The following is a 21,799-nucleotide window of genomic DNA, read 5'->3' as shown; positions in this document are numbered from 1 at the left end:
GCATGTGGAGGGTTCAGGAAGAATTGTACTGGATAACTCGTAATACTGATGTAAAAGGTTTCTCTACAAGAAGTAATTTCATTCTTTGAGACATCATTCATTGATGGGAAATGAAATTAAATGAAGTAGGTACAAATCATAGGATAGGAAAAGCCCTCAAGAGTTCATCTGTTTAACACAGGAAACAACAGATGCGGGAAAAGGGGAATTTCTTACACTTTTGGTGGGAATGCATACTGGTGCAGGCATTGTGGAAAACAGTATGGAGGTTCCTCAAAAAGTTAAAAATAGAACTACCCTATTGCACTATTAGGTATTGCAAAGGATACAACAATATTGATTCAAAAGGGCACATGCACTCCAGTGTTTATAGCAGCATTATCAACAATAGCCAAATTATGGAAAGGGCCCAAATGTCCATCAACTGATTAATGGATAAAGATTACACACACACACACACACACACACACACACACACACACACAGTGGTATATTACCCTTACCATGATGAGGACTGAGTAATGTATAGAACTGTTGAATCACTATATGGTATACCTGTAACTAATATAACACTGTATGTTAATTAAACTGGAATTAAAATTTAAAAAACTTCGTAAAGGAAAAGATTGACTTTTAGATTTGACTTTGCTTCTTTCTGATGCATTAGCACAGAAAGCGCTAACACAGAAACTATTCTTGAAGAACAACATGGGAAGAAGTAAAAAAAACTTTCCAAATTATTTCTTAGGCCATCCCTTAAAATATCAGAATTCCCTAACCATCCATTCCATTTTCTCCCAGTCTTACCCTATTTAAACTATGATATTTTGGGCATCTCACAGTGGGAGTTAACTTAAAATGATTTAGATGGTATTTAATCACTGGATAAGAAAATATTATAATTGGTGTGTTAAACATTTTTGAAAATTTTTAATTTTGTCTACTTTTTATTTTGGAGTCATTAATCCATCCAATGAATGGATTTTTACAGTTTTTTTCTGAAAAATGTGTGGTTTACATTTTTCACACTGATAAAATCATATTTCTTTGTAAGTGCATTAGATTGTTTGTAGTTCACTTGAATCGCATAGAACAAATGATCTCACATCGGGACTGATTACTGAAGTTGTAGAAATGACAAATCAACTCACATCTTTGAAAGTTTTGGGCTCTAGTGATTGCCTGAATAAAAGGTGATGAACTGGAATTAGAATAATGTATGGAGGCAAGATGGGAGTGAAAAGAACAGAAGCTTTAGGGTCAGAATTCCTGCGTCCTAGTCCGAGTTGTACCCGATGCTCTCTGTGATTTTGACAAGTTCATTTATCATCTATATCCTTCCTTCATAATCTGTAAAATGGAGATAATATTGGTACTTATAGAATTGTTGTTGAAAGCTAAATGTAACTTTAACATAGTTAAAGTACCTTGAAAAGCAGGAAGTTTCATACAGCATTGTAGACCTGCAGGAGACCTGAAGAGAGCTTCTTACTAGCTTACTAAATACAAGATAGTTAAGAATCCAAACCTGCTCATGAAGCCTTAAGGAATATAGCTGAATGCAGTAATGTGGTAGAGGCAGTGGATTCGAGGCCACTTGCGTGGGGTCTTGTTTTGACTCAGCTACTAAATGATTGTAACATGTTCTTCAGTTCCTTGTCCTTCACAAGGATTGCTTACTTCGAAGGATTGTGCAAAGAGTTAGTTAGTTATTTTTGAGAGAGGGAGAAAGAACTCAAGTAGGGGAGGGGCAGAGAGAGAGAGGAGGAATAGAGGATCCTAAGTGGACTCTGCTGACAGCAGAGAGCCTGATGCAAGGGCTTGAACTCATAAACTGTGAGATCATGACCTGATCCTAATACTTAACCTACTGAGCCATCCAGGTGCCCCTTAGAAACTGTTTTTTTTTAAGTTTATTTTTATTTATTTTGGAAGAGAGAGAGAGAGAGAGAGAGAGAGAGAGAGAGAGAGAGAGAAAGCAGGGGTGAGGCAGAAAGAGAGGGAGACAGAATCCCAAGTGGGCTCCGCACCACCAGTGCAGAGCCTGATGTAGGGCTTGTATGTATGTGTGTGTGTGACAACCGTGAGATCATGACCTGAGTCTAAGAGTCATACACTCAGCCGACTGAGCCACCCAGGCACCCCTAGATACTGGTTTTAAAGTGCACTATAAGAATGTTATATTCTGTAAATTTAATACCTCTAAGTTATATTTTTAATGTTTAGAAGTACAAAAACCTTTAATTCATTACCAGAAAGAAATTTCCTAACAGGTAATGAAGCATTCACAAGCAGCCAGAGAATGGCACAAATTGGTTTGTTACATTTACCCTTGAGCTGCCTATCTGGTGTGGACTCTCTGATCTTCTCTCCCTTCTCAGTTTCTCTTCTCCTTCGTTCCTTCTGGGGTCCCAGTTTGTTGTGACTTTGGCTTCTGACTTGTGCTTTGTTGAGGCTGAGATGCAGATGTGTTGGCTTGAAACTTCAAGTCTTTCAGGATGTGATGAAGAAAGGTGATCTTCCTGTTCCAGTCTCCAGGTGAAACATCTAAAGATTTTTCTCCTGTTGGTACCATCCACCCCTAAAAGCCTAGCTTTAATGCATTTCGATGCAAACAACATTTTCTCTTTCCTACTGGGTATCTGTTTGCTAGTAAGTAGCATCGACTGATCTCTTAGCAACTACACACTTTCCTGCTTTTCTGCCTTCGCTGATAGGGGACTGAGCCATGAGATCCTTTTAACTTCTAAAAAGATGTGATTTAGGTTGGAGGAGTCAGTGAGGCACATAGGTGATAGATTTTGCTCTGCCTTTTTACAGGTGAGAAAGTGAAGGCATGGAGGAGTTGGATCTATAGCTCTGAGTTTAGTGTTTCAGCCACTACATAGATTTTCTCTACATGTAAGGGAAATAGTACTTCGTAAAAATTTATATGTGGATGTCACTATCAGCATATTTTTAGCTTCAGTGAGTGGTTTGGGTACAGTGTGTATTTAGAACAGAAGGTTTGGATACTGTGTGGTTCCAGTGCCTGCACCCATGAAGTGTGGGGGCAGTGACTGTGGTGACTGACTGTATTCTTGTGCCCTGGAAGACTTGTTTGATCTGAATATATCATAGTTTGTTGTTGTTGTTGTTGTGTGCCATGTTGCCCTTTGTACTAAAGATATTTTTCCTACTAGTTGGGGCTCTAAGTCATACTCGCAGTGTTTTTCGTAATCAAAATATTACTTTCATGTTAAGAAAGTTGATTTAATGTTGATTATTTTCCCAAGTTAATTCAATTAAAATTTTTTTAAATGTTTATTTATTTTCGAGAGCCAGAGACAGAGACAGAGACATAGAGACAGAGAGAGAGGGAGACACAGAATCTGAAGCAGGCTCCAGGCTCTGAGTTGTCAGTACAGAGCCTGATGTGGGGCTCGAACTCATGGACTGTGAGATCATGACCTGAGCTGCAGTCTGGTGCTTAACTGACTGAGCCATCCAGTCACCTCCCCTCAAATTAATTTAATTTTAGCCTCTCTTTTCATTTGATCAGTAATCAAAGTCTAAGAATTCAAATTTCTAAGGATCTCTGGCATCAACCCATTCCCTCTGTCCTTAATTGAGGTTCTCTCTATGGCTCTCTCCCTTGGACTATTGCTAAATGTTTCTGATGGATCTCCTAGCCCCACACCAAGTATCTTATAAAAAGTCACATTTGTGTATAAAGTGCTTTTATACACCTTTTCTTATTTAATTCTCATACCTTGTGATGAAGTAGATTTTATCATTACCCGCCTTTGACAATTGGGAAAAAATTAGAATGGCTAAGAACTTTCCAGAGTAATGGTGGAAGAATTCATATTTTAGAAAATAGGTCACTGAAAAAATTCATGTGCCCCAGGGTAGAAACAAAATTTTCTGTAGATTACATTAGTATAATGAATGACTCAGTATGAAATAAATGTATGACATACAGACACAGATACATTTAAGGATAACTTTTTACTTTGGAAATGAAGGCAAGTACTTAAAAAAAGTTTTAACATTTTTGTTGTTTTATGAAATAATTAGGTTGAGTAATATAACTAAGGAGAAAAATGCTTGGTGACTCCTTAAATTCATGCCACTTTATTGAACACCTTCCAGAATTGATTTACAGTTTCTTATGTACTTTTTTTTTTTTAACCAAACAAGGTTTTAAATAATAACTTAGAAAATCACATGATTTTTCTTTCTTCCACCCTCCCTTCTTTCCTTTAAAAATTTATTTGGTAACCTCTGAAAGTTCTGGGGATATGGAGACATAAATGAAAATGTTACATAGCCTTAAATCATGTATGGAAGATAATCTTTTTTAAAATTCTTAATTTAGGACACTGTGATGTAAAGGAAACAAAATGACCTTTTAGGTTTTTTTTTTTTTCCCTTCTCTAGATTGCATTATTAAGAAACAAAAAAACACTAAAACATTTCTACCACTTAAAATTGTCATATTTATTTTTTAAAGAAATAATTCAGGTTTTACTTTTCAACTTTTTAAACTTTGAAGCAGTTTTATACTTATAGAAAAGTTGCAAAAATAGTACAGTGAGTTCCTATACCTTGTACCAATACCCTTACCTATACCATATAACCTTCAACCCATACCCTTCACCATTTGTAATGTTTTTACAAAACCATAGTATGATGATCAAAACTAAGACATTCACACTGGTGCAGAACTATTACTTGAACTATACTCCAGTTTAGTCAGATTTCGCTAGTTATTTATTTATTTTTAACTAATGCTCAGGTTTTACTTTTGACTTGCATGATGAATGGGGATGAGAGAGCTTAAGAAAACAACACTGGTAACAGTTGAGGATGCAAAAATACATGAATAGATGTAGAAAGTGAATAACTGGGAAGACTTGGTATTTCTAACATATACATATACATATACATATACATATACATATACATATACATATACATATACATATGCATATAACATCAGTTTAGATCCACTTCTTCCAAACAATGATGATGGATGGAATTCTAGTGCATATTGCTTAACAAGATCAGTTAATTACCCATTTTTTCCTCAAATGTGTTTTGGCTAAGTGTTATGAGCTATATCTATTAAAAAGGTTTTTTAGGGGCACCTGGGTGACTCAGTTGGGTGAGCATTTGACTTCAGCCTAGGTCATGATCTCGCCGTCGGTGAGTTTGAGCCCCACGTCGGGCTCTGTGCTGCCTGCTCAGAGCCTGGAGCCTGGTTCGGATTCTGTGTCTCCCTCTCTGCCTCTCCCCGACTCATGCTGTGTCTCTCTCAAAAATAAAACATTTTTTTAAACGTTTATTTATTTTTGAGAGAGAGAGACACACACACACACACAGAGTTAAAGCGGGGTAGGGGCAGAGAGAGAGGAGGACAAAGGATCTGAAGCAGGCTCCAGGCTCCCAGCTGTCAGTCAGCACAGAGCCGGACTTGGGGCTTGAACTCAGGAACCGTGAGATCATGACCCAAGCCAAAGTTGGACGCTTAACTGACTGAATCACCCAGGTGCCCCTAAATTCCTGTATCTATTGACATGCAGAGATAACACCACCCCATTTATCCCAAATTTCAGGAGGAGAGACACATTGTTTTGTATTGTCAAGGCAATAGGGCTGGAGCTCTGGATGTGGAAGGGGAGTTTCATACTTTGTATGTACACAGTCCCGGCTCTGATTCTGTTAGATTGCACCTGGGAATACTTAGTCATTTCACAGCCACAGTGTGCTTCTCTGTGGGATTTCCTGCTTACTAAATGGTATTTTATTGGCACTTCCTTATATCTCTGGCATGCTGACAATTCTTCAATGACAGGAATATGATTGAGGGATTTCCAAAGTATGAGCATAGCCACCTCTGAATTACACTGGAAGATGAGTGGTACATCCTTAGTTATTGCTACCAAAGAGCTTTGAATGAAATGTAGCTTCTCGAGTTTCCACTAAATACATGTCGTTGTAGCAGGCCTTTAAAAAGACTTTTTAAAAACTTTATTTCCAATGACTTCTTTTTTTTCTGTTTTGTTTAATTATCAGCATTATAATGGTATTTAAAAAGTGAAACAGCTTTATGAACACATAATTCATAGGTCATATGATTCACTCATTTAAGGTGTACAAGTCGATGGTTTTATATTCACAGAGTTCTGCAGCCTTCACCACAACCAATTTAAGGCATTTTCATCTAGGGGCGCCTGGGTGGCTCAGTTGGTTAAGTGTTCGACTTTGGCTCAGGTCATGATCTCCTGGTTTTTGGTTTCGAGCCCCAAGGCGAGCTCTGTGCTGACAGCTCAGAGCCTGGAGCCTGCTTAAGATTCTGTGTCTCCCTCTCTCTCTGCCTGTCCCCCACTCGCATTCTGTCTCTTTCTCAAAAAGAAACAAACATTCAAAAAATGTTTTTAAAACATTTTCATCTTTTAAAAGGAACCCCAAACTCATTAGCAGCACTTCCTATTCCACTTCCTGTCAGACCCTGGCTCTACTTTTTGTCTTTATGGATTTGCCTATTCTAGACATTTCACAAAAATAGTATCATATAATATGTGGCCTTTTGGGACTGGCTTCTGTCACTTACTGTAAAGTCTTAGCATGTATCGGTACTTCATTTCTTTTTATTGCCTAACATATCCCATTGTGTGGCCATCCCACAATTTATTCACTTATTGGTTAATGGACAGTTGGGTTACTTGCACTCTTAGGCCAAGATGAATAATGCTGCTATGAATTGTACATTGAGTTTTTTGTGAAGACGTATGTTTTCATTCTTTTGGGTATATTCCTGGAAGTCGAATTGCCGGGTCATCAGGTAGCTTTATGTTTAACTCTTTAAGGAATTGCCAGACTGTTTTCCACAGTGAGCACACCATTTACAATCCCGTCAGCGCTGTATAAGAATTTTGATTTTTCCACATCCTTGCTAACACTTGCTATTATCTCTCTTTTTCATGACAGCCATTCTAGTTAGTGTACTATGGCATTTCATTGTGGTTTTCATTTACATTTCCCTGATGGCTATGGAAGTTGAGCATCTTTTCATGTGCTTATTGGCTATCTGTACATCTTGTTTTTGAGTGTGTAAACACTCTGTTCATTTGAAACTTGGGTTGTCTTTTTATTGTTGGGTTGTAAGTTTATTGTGGTTTTCATTTGCATTTCCCTGATGGCTAGTGATGTTGAACATCTTTTTTCATGTGCTTAATGGCCATTTGTGTATCTTCTTTGGAGAAATGTCTGTTTTGCCCACTTTGCTCATTTAAAAAGTGGGTTATTTGCCTTCTTATTATTGAGTTGTAAATTATTGAGTTTCTTTATAAATTCTACACATTTTTAATTTGATGATGTTTCATTTATCTATTTTTACCTTTTGTTGCTATTGATGTCATAACTAAGAGATCATAGCCAAATTTACGATCATGAGAGTTTATGGCTATATTTTTTTCTGTTGTATAGTTTTAGCCCTTATGTTTAGGTCTATGATCCATTTAGAGTTATTTTTTTTAATGTGGTGTAAGGAGGGATTCCAACTTCATTCTTTTGCACTACCATTGTTTGAAAAGACTACTCTTTCCCCATTGAATTATCTTGGTATGGGGGGTACTTGTGATGAGCACTGGATGTTGTATGTAAGTGATGAATCACTGAGTTCTACTCTTGAAACCAATATTGCACTGTATGTTAACTAAATATAATTTAAAAAAATTAATTGAAAGTAAATCTGAAAACTTCCATTGTCTGTATATCTGTCTTGTTTTAATACCATGCTGCCTTATTTATAGTAGCATTGCAGTAAGTTTTGAAATTGGGAAGTCTGAATCGTCCAACTTTATTCTTCTTTTTCTAGATTTTTTTGGCTATTATCCCTGGTATTTTCATATGGATTATAAGATTAGATATTATTTCTACAAAAAAAGGCATCTAGGATTTTGGTAGGTGAAATTGCATTGAATGTGTAGATCAATTTGGGGAGTATTGCCATATTAACAATATAAAGTCTTCTGATTCATGACAGTGGGATGTCTTTCCTTTTATTTAGGTCTTTAATTCCTTTCTTTTCAGAATGTAAGTTTGTTACATTTATTCCTAAGTATTTTATTCATATTGATGGTATTGTAAGTGGAATTTTTTCTTAATATAATTTTTAGTTTATTTATTGTTACTGTGTAGAAATACAATAGATTTTTTATATTGCCTGTATCTTGCAAACTTGCTGAACTCATTTATTAGTTCTAAGAGTTTTTTAGTGGGTTTCTAAGCATTTTCTGTATATATGATTATGTCATCTGCAAATATAGTTTTACTTCTTTCTTTCCAGTCTAGATTCCTTTTATTTCTTTTTCTCTCTTTTAAAAAAAATTCTTTTTAACATTTATTTATTTTTGAGAGAGAGAGACAGAGCATGAACAGGGGAGGGTCAGAGAGAGAGAGAGAGAGAGGGAGACACAGAATGTGAAACAGGCTTTAGGCTCTGAGCTGTCAGCACAGAGCCCGACACAGGGCTTGAACTCACGAACCGCGAGATCATGACCTGAGCTGAAGTCGGACGCTTAACCAACTGAGCCACCAGGCACCTCTCTTTTCCTCTCTTAATTGCACTGGCTACAACCTGCAGTACAATTTTGAAGGGATAAGAGCAGGCATCCTTCTCTTATTCCTGATATTAGAAGGAAAACATTCAGTTTTTCATATTTACTTATGATATGGCCTCTTTCTTTTTCACATATGTCCTGTATGAGATTGAAGAAGTTCACTTCTCTTCCTAGTGTGTTGAGTATTTCAACATGAAGGGTGTTGAATTTTATCAATGCTTTATTTGCCCCTGTTGAGATGATCATTTTGCATTTTTCCTTTATTTTAATGATTTGGTCTGTTATATTGATTGATTTTCAAATGTTAGATCAACCTTGTTCCTGAGAAAATTGATCCCAATTGCTCATGGTGTATAATCCTTTTGTATATTGCCAGATTCAATTTGCTAGTATTTGGTTGAGAATTTTTTTTGTGTTTATATTCATAAGAGATATTGGTCTGTATAGTTTTATTTTCTTTTGATGTCTTTGTGTGGCTTGACCTCAGTATATTACTAGCCTCAAAGAATAAGCTGAGAAGTGTTCTCTTTCAGTTTTTGGAGGCATTTATTACGAATTAATATTAACTCTTCTTTAAATGCTTGGTAGACAATTCTTTAAATGCTTAGCTGTTATTTTGAGATAGTTCTTCTTTTAAATACAGGTATGTACAGCTATAAGTTGCTCTCAAATACTGCTTTAGCTGCATCTTGTAAATTTTGGTATGTTTACCTTTATTTTCATTTGTCTTGAAGCATTTTCTTTCCTTTTTAAAAAAAATTTTATTTGAGTATAGTTGACCCACAATGTTACATTATTTTCAGGTGTACAAGATAGTGATTCCACATGTTTATATGTTATGCTATCCTCACCACAGATGTAGCTACCATCTGCATCATACAACACTGTTCCAATACCATTGACTATATTCTTTGTGCTGTGTGCCTTTTATTCCCATGACTTATTTATTCCAAAACTGGAAGCCACCTCTCTTCACCATTTTCCCTAGCCCCCATCTTCCATCCCTCTGGCAACCATCAAACAAAGTCTGTTTCTGCTTTTTGTTTGTTATTTCATTTGTTTTTTAGATTCTACATATAAACAAAATCGTATGGTATTTGTCTTTCTCTGACTTATTTCACTTAGCATAATACCCTCCAGGTCTATCCGGGCTGTCTCAAATGGATGTATCTCACCCTTTTTTTATGACAATGTAATATTTAAGTGTGTGTGTGCGTGTGTGTGTGTGTGTACATGTACAAATATACCACATATTCCTTATCCATTTGTTTCTCTCTGTTTTTTTGAAAATTTTTAACATTTATTCATTTTTGAGAGATAGAGTGCAAGCAGGGGAGGGGCAGAGAGAGACAGGGAGACACAGAATCCGAAGCAGGCTCTAGGCTCTGAGCTGTCAACACAGAGCCTGATGCAAGGCTTGAACTCATGAACTGTGAGATCTTGACCTGAGCTGAGGTTGGTCGCCTAACCGACTGAGCCACCCAGGCACCCTGTCCATTTGGCTCTTGATGGACTCTTAGGTTGCTTCCATATCTTGGCTATTGTAAGTAAGGCTGCAACAAACATAGGGGTATATATATCTTTTTGAATTAGTGTTTTTGTTTTTTTGGGGGTAAATAGCCAGTAGTGGAATTATTGGATCATATGGTCTTTCTATTTTTAATTTTTTGAGGAACTCTTATATTATTTCCACAGTATGGAGTGTACCAGTTTACATTCCCACCAACAGAGCACAAAAGTTCCTTTTTTTTCCATGTCTTTGGCAATATTTGTTATTTCTTATCTTTTTGATTTAAGCCATTCTGACAGATGTAAGGTGATATCTCATTGTGGTCTTAATTTCTGTTTTTCTGGTGATTGGTGATGTTGAGAATCTTTCTATGTGTCTGTTGGCCATCTGTAGGTCTTCTATGGAAAAATTTCTATTCAGGTTCTGTGCCCATTTTTAATCAGATTTTTTTTTTTTTGGTATTGAGTTGTGTAAATTCTTTACATATTTTGGATCTTAACCCTTTATTGGATTTATCATTTGCAAATATCTTTTCCCATTCACTAGGTTGCATTTTTGTTTTGTTGATGGTTTCTTTCACTGTGAAAGAACTTTTTATTTTGATGTAGTCCCAATAGTTTATTTTTGTTTTTTTTCCCCTTGCTTTAGGAGACATATTTAGAAAACTATTGCTGTAGTTCATGTTAGAGAAATGACTGCCTGTGTTCTCTTCTAGGTTTTCTATGGTTTCATGTCTTACATTTGGGTCTTTAATATATTTTGAGTTATTTTTGTGTGTGGTGTTAGAATGTGGTTCAGTTTCATTCTTTTACATGTAGCTGTCTAGTTTTCCCAGTACCATTTATGAAGAGACTGTCTTTTCCTCATTGTGTATTCTTGCCTCCTTTGTAATAGATTAATTGACCATATAATTGTGGGTTTATTCTGGGTTCTCTGTTCTGTTCTGTTGATCTATGTGTCTATTTTTGTGCCAGTACCATACTGTTTTGATCACTACAGCTTTGTAATATAACTTGAAGTCAGAATTGTGAGGCTTCCAGCTTTGTTTTTCTTTTTCAAGGTTGCTTTGACTATTTGGGGACTTGTGTGGTTCCATACAAATTTTAGGATTGTTTGTTGTAGTTTTATGAAAAATGCTGTTGGTATTTTGATAGGGATTGCATTGAATCTGTAGATTGCTTTGGGTAGTATGCATATTTTTTAGATTAATTCATCTAATCCATGAGCATGACATATATTTCCATTTGTTTGTGTCATCTTCAATTTCTTTCACTGATGTTTTATAGTTTTCAAAGTACAGGACTTTCACCTTCTTCTTTAAGTTTATTCCTAGGTATTTTATTCTTTTTGGTATACTTGTAAATGGAGTTATTTTCTTAATTTCTCTTTCATTATTAGTATATAGAATGATACTTACTTCTGGGTATTAATTTTGTATCCTGAAATTTTACTGAATTCATTTACTCAGTAAATAATAGTTTTTTTGGTGGAGTCTGGGATTTTCTATGTGTAGTACAATGTTGTCTGTAAATAGAGATAGGTTAAACTTTACCTATATGGATGCCTCTTATTCATCTTGAAGTATTTTCTAATTTCTTATGTGATTTTCTTTGTTGCTTATTGGTATGTTGGGATTATGTTGTTTACTGTGCACATATTTTTGAGTTTCCAAAATATGCCTCTGTTAGTGATTCTAATTTTATTCAGTTGTTATCTGAGAACATATTTTGTGTGAACTCACTACTTTTAAGTTTATTTTAGCTTGTCTTATTGCCTATGATATGATCTGTCCTAGAGAATGTTCCATGTGCACTTGAGAAGAATGTGCGTTTTGTTGTTGTTGCATGAAGTGTTTTATAGTCATTTAAATATAGATGTATTTGGTTTATGGTGTTGCTCAAATCTCTTCTTTCTTTTCTGATATTCTCTCTAGTTGTTCTATTCACTATTTGTATTTGAGTATTGAAACCTGCTATTATACCTGAAGTGTCTGTTTCTCTTTTCAAATATGTCACTTTTTGCTTTTTATATTTTGACAGCTCTGTTTTGGGTGCATATATGTTTATAATTATTATATCTTCCCAGTGCCATGGCCCCATTTTCCTTATAAAATCTTTTATTTTCTCTAGTGACTTTTTTTGGTTTGTTTAAAATCTATCTTGTCTGATAGTAGTATAGCCACTCCAGCACTTTTATGGCTATTGTTTGCAAGATCTGTTTTTCCCCATGCTTTCTTTTTATTTTCAGCCAATTTGTATCTTTGAATCTAAAGCGTGTTAGTAAGCTTGTTTCACTTAGTGTTTCACAAAATTATCTGGTACAAATTGTCACTTTTAAGAGTGATAATGTTGTTTCTGTGGATGAGTTCATGTTTATTTAATGTCCATACATTTAATACTATTATTCTGGATAACATAATGATATTTTTTAGAATATTAATCAGGTGAAGTCTCCCCCTTTCAATAAGTTTATATATAAGTTAAAAGATTTATTATCTACTTTATTCCTATTGGTCTGAGAAGCATAGCAGATAAAATATGAGTATATTATTTTATAGTGAGGAAATGTGTCTATAAACTTAGATTTGAACTTGTCTCTCATTTAAAAAAAATTTTTTTTAAACGTTTATTTTTAATTTTTGAGACAGAGAGAGACAGAGCATGAACGGGGGAGGGGCAGAGAGAGAGGGAGACACAGAATCGGAAGCAGGCTCTAGCCTCTGAGCCGTCAGCCCAGAGCCCAGCGTGGGGCTCGAACTCCGACTGCGAGATTGTGACCTGAGCTGAAGTCAGACGCTTAACCGACTGAGCCACCCAGGCGCCCCTTGTCTCTCATTTTTTAACATAATAAATAATTTTAAATCCCAGTGACAAATTTAATTTAAAATTTACTGATTTTATTCTTTTTGGTACAATTGTAAATAGAGTTATTTTCTTAATTTCTCTTTCTACTATTTTGGTATTAGTACATAGAATGCTACAAAACTACAAGTTTTTCCAATCATAATAGTTAGAAAACAGCCAGAAGTTGCCAATTTTCATTGCTATATCTTTCTTGAAATGGTGTTGAAAAGAAAAAAAAAAAGTTTAGTCATTAAATATTCTCATTTACTTGCTTTTAACATTATTTAGTACTCTTATAAGGTGATTGGCAGATTATGTATGGGTTGTAGAAAAGGGAAAACTAGCTTCTGAAAATGGTTGAATAACAGCTGGAATTAATGAATAAGGAAGTGATTGAATAAATGCATCAACCAGATGAAAGGTAGGTTTTTTTTAGGTATTCTGTGTAATGAAAGGCTTACCAGAATTCAAGGTAGTGAAAAATAAGAACTCTATGATGTTACAATGACTGATAATAATGTAAATGATAGTGTTAGCTCATTTTTATCTGGTACTTATTGTTTGCCAGGCACAGTTCTAGTATCTGTATGTATAGGTCAAGGATTGGATTATCAAAACCGACTGACATCAGTTGAAGATGTTAATCAGTATTAAGCTTTACTTGTAATTTTAAGGGTACAAGGAACCAAAAGGTACAGGAAAATCAGACTGAGGTCTTGAACATTGAGAGAGGCTTTCTTTCTTCCCACAATAGACAAAATTCTCAATCCCAGAGCAGTAGATACTATACCTAATGAAGTACATGGGTTACCTCATACAGTAGGGAACATTGCAGGCTGTGAAATGTTACATTTTATACTTTGATAATGCATAGCTGGTGTCCCATCCCTTATAAACCTATAGATTCTAGGCTTGTTTATCATAGTAATTCTAAGCCAGGAATAATCTGCTTTTAAAAGCCTTCTATGGATAAGTATTACTTTTTTTTTTTTAAGCAAATACCATTAGTATATTTGCCAGTAATTAGCATGCTTATAAGGAGAATAGCCCAGGTCTTCTGCCTTTTTTCCTGGAAGAGCCTCCTACCCAACAGGAAAAAAAAATGCTCTTTTTCATTTCCAATAGATTAACTCATTTAAATTCAAATTTAATTATTTATTTTGTTACTATAAACAGGTAAAATATATTAAGAAGGCACCTGGGTGGCTCAGTCAGTTCATTGTCCGACTTCGGCTCAGGTCATGATTTTGCTGTTCCTGAGTTCGGTCCCCGTGTCAGGCTCTGTGCTGACAGCTCGGAGCCTGTAGCCTGCTTCAGATTCTGTGTCTCCCTCCCTCTCTGCCCCTCCCACACTCATGTTCTCTCTCTCTCTCTCTCTCAAAAATAAATAAACATTAAATTTTTTTTTTTAAAAGAAGGAACTTCAGACACGTTTAAAAAATATTTTATCTTATTTGGTTTGGTTTAGTTTGGTTGGTAGGAGAAGGAGTGAGAACTACAGTAAATATATATTCTCACCACCAACAGGTATCCACAGTAGCAGCTTGTTGGTTTTTCTCTTGTGTGTGGGCATGCACAAGTCATATACAATTCTTTCTTCTGTTTGATCTTAGAATATTTGAGAAATCATCTGATGGTTTCAATTTTCAATTTTCTCCGTTTTTCTCACCCCAACCCTCAATCAGGATGGAGATCCAGTTCGTCCAGGAGTGGCCATGACTGATCTTGCTACTGGCCTGTATGCATATGGAGCCATTATGGCTGGATTGATACAAAGATATAAAACTGGGAAAGGACTGTTCATTGATTGCAACCTACTGTCATCTCAGGTACCAATCCAAAAAGCATTCTAGATTGTGCTGTAAAGACGTGTATCTGAGTCATACTCTTTCATATCAAATTTTATGGTCACATGTGCAAAAATAAAAACAACAGAAAAAAACCCACAAACAACAACAGCAAAAGCTATTTTGTTTTGATATAGTTACTTATTGTCTTCTTAAAATAAGTGGGCCATGAAGATTTTGTTGTAATAGGCATTGCTGTTGAATTAGAATTTTAAGGACTGTTTATATTAGAATGAGTGTGACAAGAGTGAGACAAGAGTACGTTTGGTTCTGTTTTATTGTCACATGAGCTCTGTAACTTCTTTTGACCAGAGTTTCTTCACCTTTTTTGTACTGCAGACCCCTTGTGTACTCTGGTGAAGTCTATGGACCTTTTATTAGAATTATATTTCTAAATGCATAAAATGATATACTTAGGATTGCAAGGGAAGCCAATTATATTGAAATATAGTTATTTCAATGTAAAAACCAATTTTGTGTTATAATAACATATCGTTTTTTTATTAACACATTAAACCATAAGATCTATTATTGGGCCTAGTAACTACTACAATTCTGAGGAAATGTTGAACATAAATGATGCTTTAAGATACCTACAATAACTATAATATGATATGAAAATATGTATAATATTTATTGGTGATCAAGCCATAGGTACTACTAATCTATGGTTTGCTGCTTACACTCGTAATTGAAGAAAATGCTAAATTTTATCTAGGAGTTGGATGGAAATGAAGATCTAATTTTTTCTGTTCAGGTTAATTAGTTGCCAGAATTCTTTCCATGGACTCTGGAGTAAGAACCCTTGGTTTAGACAGTTATCAGTTATGTTATGCTAAATACTAAACTGGTAGAATAAAAGAGTTAACTAACTCTCACATTGACATTTTGCCTCCTTTTTATTGGAGCAGACCCAGGTGCTGTACCATAGGTGGACGTTGATTTGGGACAGATAATTTTTCGGGAATAGAATAAAAAAGAAAATAGTTTAATTTGTGCAAGGAGATATTTTACCATGAGAAAAATTACTTTATAGATGGAGATCTCAGTTAGGAATTTCAGATTTAAATGGCATACACAGGAGACTAATAAAGTTGGAAAACTGCTTTGGAGATATTTTCTCTTAGACAAAATTGAGGAATTATCTAGAGGTAAGAAAAATATCAAATGGTTGCAGGTGAATTACAATGTCTGGAGTTTCAACATTAGCTTTGAGTTACAGTGAGCATTTTAATGGTTAAATAAAAGGGTAAAATAATTCTCTCCAAATGAATGAATGGTCTTTTGAATAGAAAAACACAGATGTTAGTTATGGGAAGAGGCTGAAAGCCTTTTTCTTCCCTCCTCTAATTTAATAGCTGTAAGGAACCTGATGTAGGTTAAGTGACTGTTTACAAGTTACACATTTAATAAGTATGGAAGACATGAAGGTTTCATGGGTGTTTGACCTGTCTGATCACAGAGGGTCCTAGGCTTAAAGTCCTTAAGACTCCTGAACTGTACTTAGACTGCTTTACTTATATGTCAATGATAATTAGCTTTGGAAGAAATTCTCCTGTAGAGTATTATAGAGTTTAATTCTCTTCCATCACCTAATGCAATGATGCACAACTCAGAGGTGTGTGGGTCCCTGGAGATGGGAGTGGAGGGGGGTGGTATGACTGGTAGGGCTGTTTCGAAGTGAGGGTACAGTAAGTCCAAACTCATGCATGCATACACACATATACACATTCCAGTCATTTTGGGTATGTGTCTGTGTTTGTTGTTCATGCTATTTCCTAAGACTGTAAGTTCCATGAATGCAGGAATGTTTGTTCCTGTTTACAGTGGTAACCTAATAGCGTATCCCAGTATTTGTCAAATAGCGGTCTCTCCCAGTCTTTTGAGATCAGTTGGGGACCCACTGTTACCAGTAGGTATGTCACATAGCCTTTAGGTTTGCTACGAAAGATTAGAAAAAGGTAGAAAACCATTGAGTTAGAATAAGTACTTAATAAACAATTTATGATGAGATGATGTGTTTTCAGTAAACTAGGTAGCAGTGATTTAGCTGTAGCTGATGGTGCTGTAGTTAACCTAGTCAAAGTTTGCTAAAATTATTTGTGTATTTAAGACTCATTAACTATCTTTTTTAAAATTGAGGTAAAATTGGGGCACCTGAGTGACTCAGTCACTTAAGAATCCAACTTCAGCTCAGGTCATGATCTCACTGTTGTGGGTTCAAGCCCTGTGTCAGGCTGTGTGCTGACAGCTCAGAGCCTGGAGCCTGCTTCAGATTCTGTGTGTGTGTCTCTCTCTGCCCTTCCCCCACTCTCGCTCTCTCTCTCTCTCAAAAATAAATGAACTGAGGTAAAACTGGTATATAAAATTATATTAAGTTCAGTTGTACAACATAATGATTTGATATTTGTATATATTGCAAAACGCTCACCACGTCTGGTTAACATCGGTTGATTTTGTTTTCTCATGGTGAAAACTTTCCCCATCTACTCTCTTAGCAGCTTTCAAATATGTGGTAGAGTATTACTAGTTATAGTCACCATGTTGTACATTACATCCCTATGACTTATTTATTTTATAACTGGAAATTTGTACCTTTTGACCCCCTTCACCCGTTTTACCCACCCTCTGCCTCTCACAATCACCAATCTATTCTCTGTATTATGAGCTCGGTATTTTTTTTTTTAGTAAAAAAAAAGTCTTCTAGATTCCAAAAATAAGTGAGATTAGGGGCGCCTGGGTGGCTCAGTCGGTTAAGCGGCCGACTTCAGCTCAGGTCATGATCTCGCGGTCTGTGAGTTCGAGCCCCGCGTCGGGCTCTGTGCTGACAGCTCAGAGCCTGGAGCCTGTTTCAGATTCTGTGTCTCCCTCTCTCTGACCCTCCCCCGTTCATGCTCTGTCTCTCTCTGTCTCAAAAATAAATAAACGTTAAAAAAAATTAAAAAAAAATAAGTGAGATTATACTGTATTTATTTTTCTCTGTCTGGCTTATTTTACTTAATGCCCTCAAGGTCCATCCATGTTATTGCAAATGACAGGATTTCCTTTTTTTTTTTTTATGGCTGAATAACATTCCATTGTGTGTGTGTATATGTATCACATTATTTTTATCCATTCATCCACTGATGAACACTTAGCTTGTTTACATACCTTGACTGTTGTCCCTACCTTTTACCTTTTATGATAAAAAAATTGATTAAGTCTAATTTTAGAGCTATGGACTTTCACATCTACTATTTTATTTTTATTATTTTTATTATTTTATTTTATTATATTTTTGAGAGAGAGAGAGAGTGTGAGCCTGGGAAAGGGGCAGAGGGAGAGAAAGAGAGAATCTTAAGCAGGCTCCATGCTCAGTGTGGAGCCTGATGTGGGCCTCGATCCCACGGCCTGGGATCATGACCCAAGCTGCAACCAAGAGTCAGATGCTCAACCAACTGAGCCACCCAAGTGCCCCACGTTTACTATTCTATATGACCTTCGTAATTATCACCTGAGGTAGGTAGGGCAGAAATTTTTATTCCTATTTTACTTATAAGGAAACTGAAGTAGGAGAGGTTGATCTGCTTGACCAAAGAGTCACAGCAAGAATTTGGTTTCCGATATCCTGGCTGGTTCTCTTTTCCCTGCTTCATAAAGGCTAGATTTTTAGCACTGAGGGACAGGAAAGATCCAGCTTTCCTACACTGGGGCTCCAGAGGAGAAGGCAAATTTAGTAAGAGGCAGAGGAAGCAAAAGAGCACTCAGTAACAAGGGAAAACATAACAGGACTGGCTCCCCTGCCCCCCAACCTGCATGCCAAGAGTCAGAATAAGATAGTGCAACAAGGTGGCCCCTCTGGATCATTATCTAATCATGTTTAGATCCAGTGAATGAAAACTATCATGGAATTTAACCCGATGGACCAGTGTTTCTGTTGAAATATGAGAATTTTGAGAAAAACAGCATTTGGAGTCATGGACACCTGGATTTTTTTATGTACTCTGGCCAACTGAGGGCTCACTGTGCCCCAGGCTCTGTGGTCGCTAGGTTGGAGTGCAAAGTGACACCTCAGTCCAAGGTTTAATACAAGAGGCAGCTGTGTCAGAAAGGAGAGTCTAAGGTGTGGTTTTCTAACAGGGCCTTGGAGCATGGCTGGACCAAGGTAGTTAAGGGCCTTGTATGTTATGCTTCGTAATCTGGATTTTAACCTCCCAAGGCCTCTGTTTCTCTACCTACAAATTCTGTTGGTGATGGTCTTTTGAACCAAAGACTACGTCTGCTTGGGTACATGCTATAGTTGCCATGTGCTGAATAACTTCTGAGGTGTGGACAACATTTGAGTTTCAGAGGGCAGTGGTACAGATACTATTTTTTGTTGAAGGCTGTCTGAGGTGCCAGGCAGTGGGTGGAAAGAACATTTTTGTTCTCTTAACCCACTGCAGCCCAAGCTCTGTTTTTTTCTTTTTGCCTCTGCCCTTGTCTTGTCTCTGTACTTCTTCTCACGTGTGTTTCTCTACCCTTGGGCATCTCTTTTCTCTGTCTATTTCTCACTTGTCTTTCTTTACTTTCCTGTTTTCACTCCTATTCTGTGCTGTCGCTGCCTTCCTCTGTCCCCTTTTCTCCATGTTTCATGATGTGGAGCTATAGGTGAAGCAGTTCTGATCCCAGGTCTTACATCTTTATACTGTACCGTTAAGGAAACTTACAGAATTGTTTAAAAGTTTGGATGGAAGAGAAAGGAAGACCTTTTTCCTGGAAGCCCCGGAAAACAAGACCATATATTTTACTGGGTTAAATGACCATTCCTGAACCAATTAATGAGGACTGAAAGAAATATGCTATTTGGCTTAAGCTGTTCTAGGTACTAGTGACAGAGTTAACTCTACCCAAACCATAAGACTGTAACTGGGGAGATGTGATTCACCTAAAGCATTGTGTGGTTATCTTTTGTCCAGAGGAAGGGGAAATAAGTGTTGGGGGGCCAATCAACATTCTACTAACATAACTAGGTTGTTTTGAGAATCTACTGCTCTCAAGGATGTGAAAAATTCTTCATAAAAGTATTCTGATGACTAGCATTAATTTTACTAGGTTATTTAAAAAATATTTTGCAGTGTTAGAAATGGGCTGAGATTAAAAAAAACTGGTTATTGACATAATTATTTTATTATCATAATTATTATAACTTTTCATAATAGAGAAATCTTGACTAACTTTACTTAGTCTTCCTTAAAAAAATTTTTTTTGGGGGGTGCCTGGGTGGCTCAGTCGGTTGGGCGTCTGACTTTGGCTCGGGTCATGATCTTGCGGTTCGTGGGTTCAAACCCCGCGTCGGGCTCTGTGCTGACAGCTCAGAGCCTGGACCCTGCTTCGGCTTCTGTGTCTCCCTGTCTCTCTCTGCCCCTCCCCTGCTCATGCTCTGTCTCTCTCTGACTCAAAAATAAAATAAAACATTAAAAAAAATGGGGCACAGAGAGAGAGAGGGAGACACAGAATCCAAAGTAGGCTCCAGGCTCTGAGCTGTCAACACAGAGCCCAACACAGGGCTTGAACTCATGAACAATGAGATCATGACCTGAGCTGAAGTTGGACACTTAACCACTGAGCCACCCAGACATCCCACTTTACTTAGTTTTTCGATTTAAGATAACATAGATCCTAGATCCAAAAACCCAACCCAACCCCAAAATGATTAAAATCTGCTTCATGTAAATGTGAAGTGCTATTTCTAGATGCTTTTCAAAGTAATATAATAGGAAACTTCACCTTTTAAAAAATGTATTCACTTTCTTCTTCTTTTTTTATATAAATGTTCACCTGCATTAAGCAGATAGCATTCGAACTTCATTTCAGATGCCTGGAAAGTGACTGCGATTTCATGCAGTGGGTAAAAAAACAGGCTTTTCTAACTCATTTTGATTGCATTACACAGGATGACAAATGAATGACTATAACATTCAATATCAGTTGCTAAAAATGAAATTTTGTACTCCCTCTCCTAAAAGTGATCTAGTGTACAATTACACAAATTACACTTGATTTGAATAGTAGCTAATTATTAACTCAGAGCTGATTGCCTCGACCACAACAAAACCGTTTCATTGTAGAGACATGACAGTTGCCAGGATGTGGTTTATAGTGGGCACCAGATTTTTTGTAGTTTCAAGGCTGTGAACTTTTAACCCTTGTCATAAAATTCTTTGATTTTTTTTTTAAGTCTTAATATGATTTAAAGTTGTCAACTGAAGATTGTCTCACGTCAGCATCTAAACAGTATTCTTTAGATGATATTGGTAAATAACAAGGAAGTGGATTTGGATGTGGTTCCAATTATTCTGTTGCTCTTATTCTTCTGTTGTGGCTGACAGAAATATCTTTTGGAAGTTTTAATATCCTTCCTGTACTTAATTGCAACCAGGCTCCCTTAATTACTACTACAATGAGTTAGTTTTTTTAGCACCAAACTTCCATAATTATTTTCACATATAGAATGTTTTGACATTTTTGATGTCATTATTCTTTTTTCATGTTTGTAAAAGTGTTCATATTTAGGGTAGATAAAATTTTAACTCCCAGTATTATGGCACATTTTTGTGGATCAACTTCTGAATTTAAAATAAGTATAGTAATCTGAAATTTATCTTTTTGTGTTTTTAGATACACCTGTGTTTCTGCTTTTTTTTTTATTCTGTATCTTAAAAAAAATTTTTTTTTTTTAGTTTGTTTTTTGAGAGAGAGAGAGCAGGGGAGGGACAGAGAGAGAAGGAGAGAAAGAATCTGAAGCAGGCTCCACACTGTCAGTTCAGAGCCCGATGTGGGGCTTGAACTTACGAACTTGAGATCGTGACCTGAGCCAACATCAAGAGTCGGAGGCTTAACCAACTGAGCCACCTAGGTGCCCTTCTATATTTTTTTAAAGAAACAGTTTCAGTGAGGTATATTTTTCACATCATAAAATTCACCCTGTTTCAATGGACCGTTTAATAATTCTTAGTGTATGTGTTGAGT

General features: G+C 36.3%; 1 protein-coding gene across 1 annotated transcript in view; it reads left to right on the top strand.

Moving 5' to 3' along the window:
• Nucleotides 1-21,799, top strand: part of SUGCT (succinyl-CoA:glutarate-CoA transferase) — a 774,528-nt gene that overhangs the window by 125,947 nt on the left and 626,782 nt on the right. The window contains exon 8 of the mRNA XM_043588522.1: nucleotides 14,648-14,791. Coding sequence (XP_043444457.1) covers nucleotides 14,648-14,791 — 144 coding nt within the window. The remainder of the gene's footprint in view (nucleotides 1-14,647; nucleotides 14,792-21,799) is intronic.

Source organism: Prionailurus bengalensis, chromosome A2, assembly GCF_016509475.1.
Source record: "Prionailurus bengalensis isolate Pbe53 chromosome A2, Fcat_Pben_1.1_paternal_pri, whole genome shotgun sequence".
NCBI lineage: Eukaryota > Metazoa > Chordata > Mammalia > Carnivora > Felidae > Prionailurus > Prionailurus bengalensis.
The sequence above is the reverse complement of the archived record's forward strand: the minus strand, read 5'-3'. Positions and strand labels throughout refer to the sequence as shown.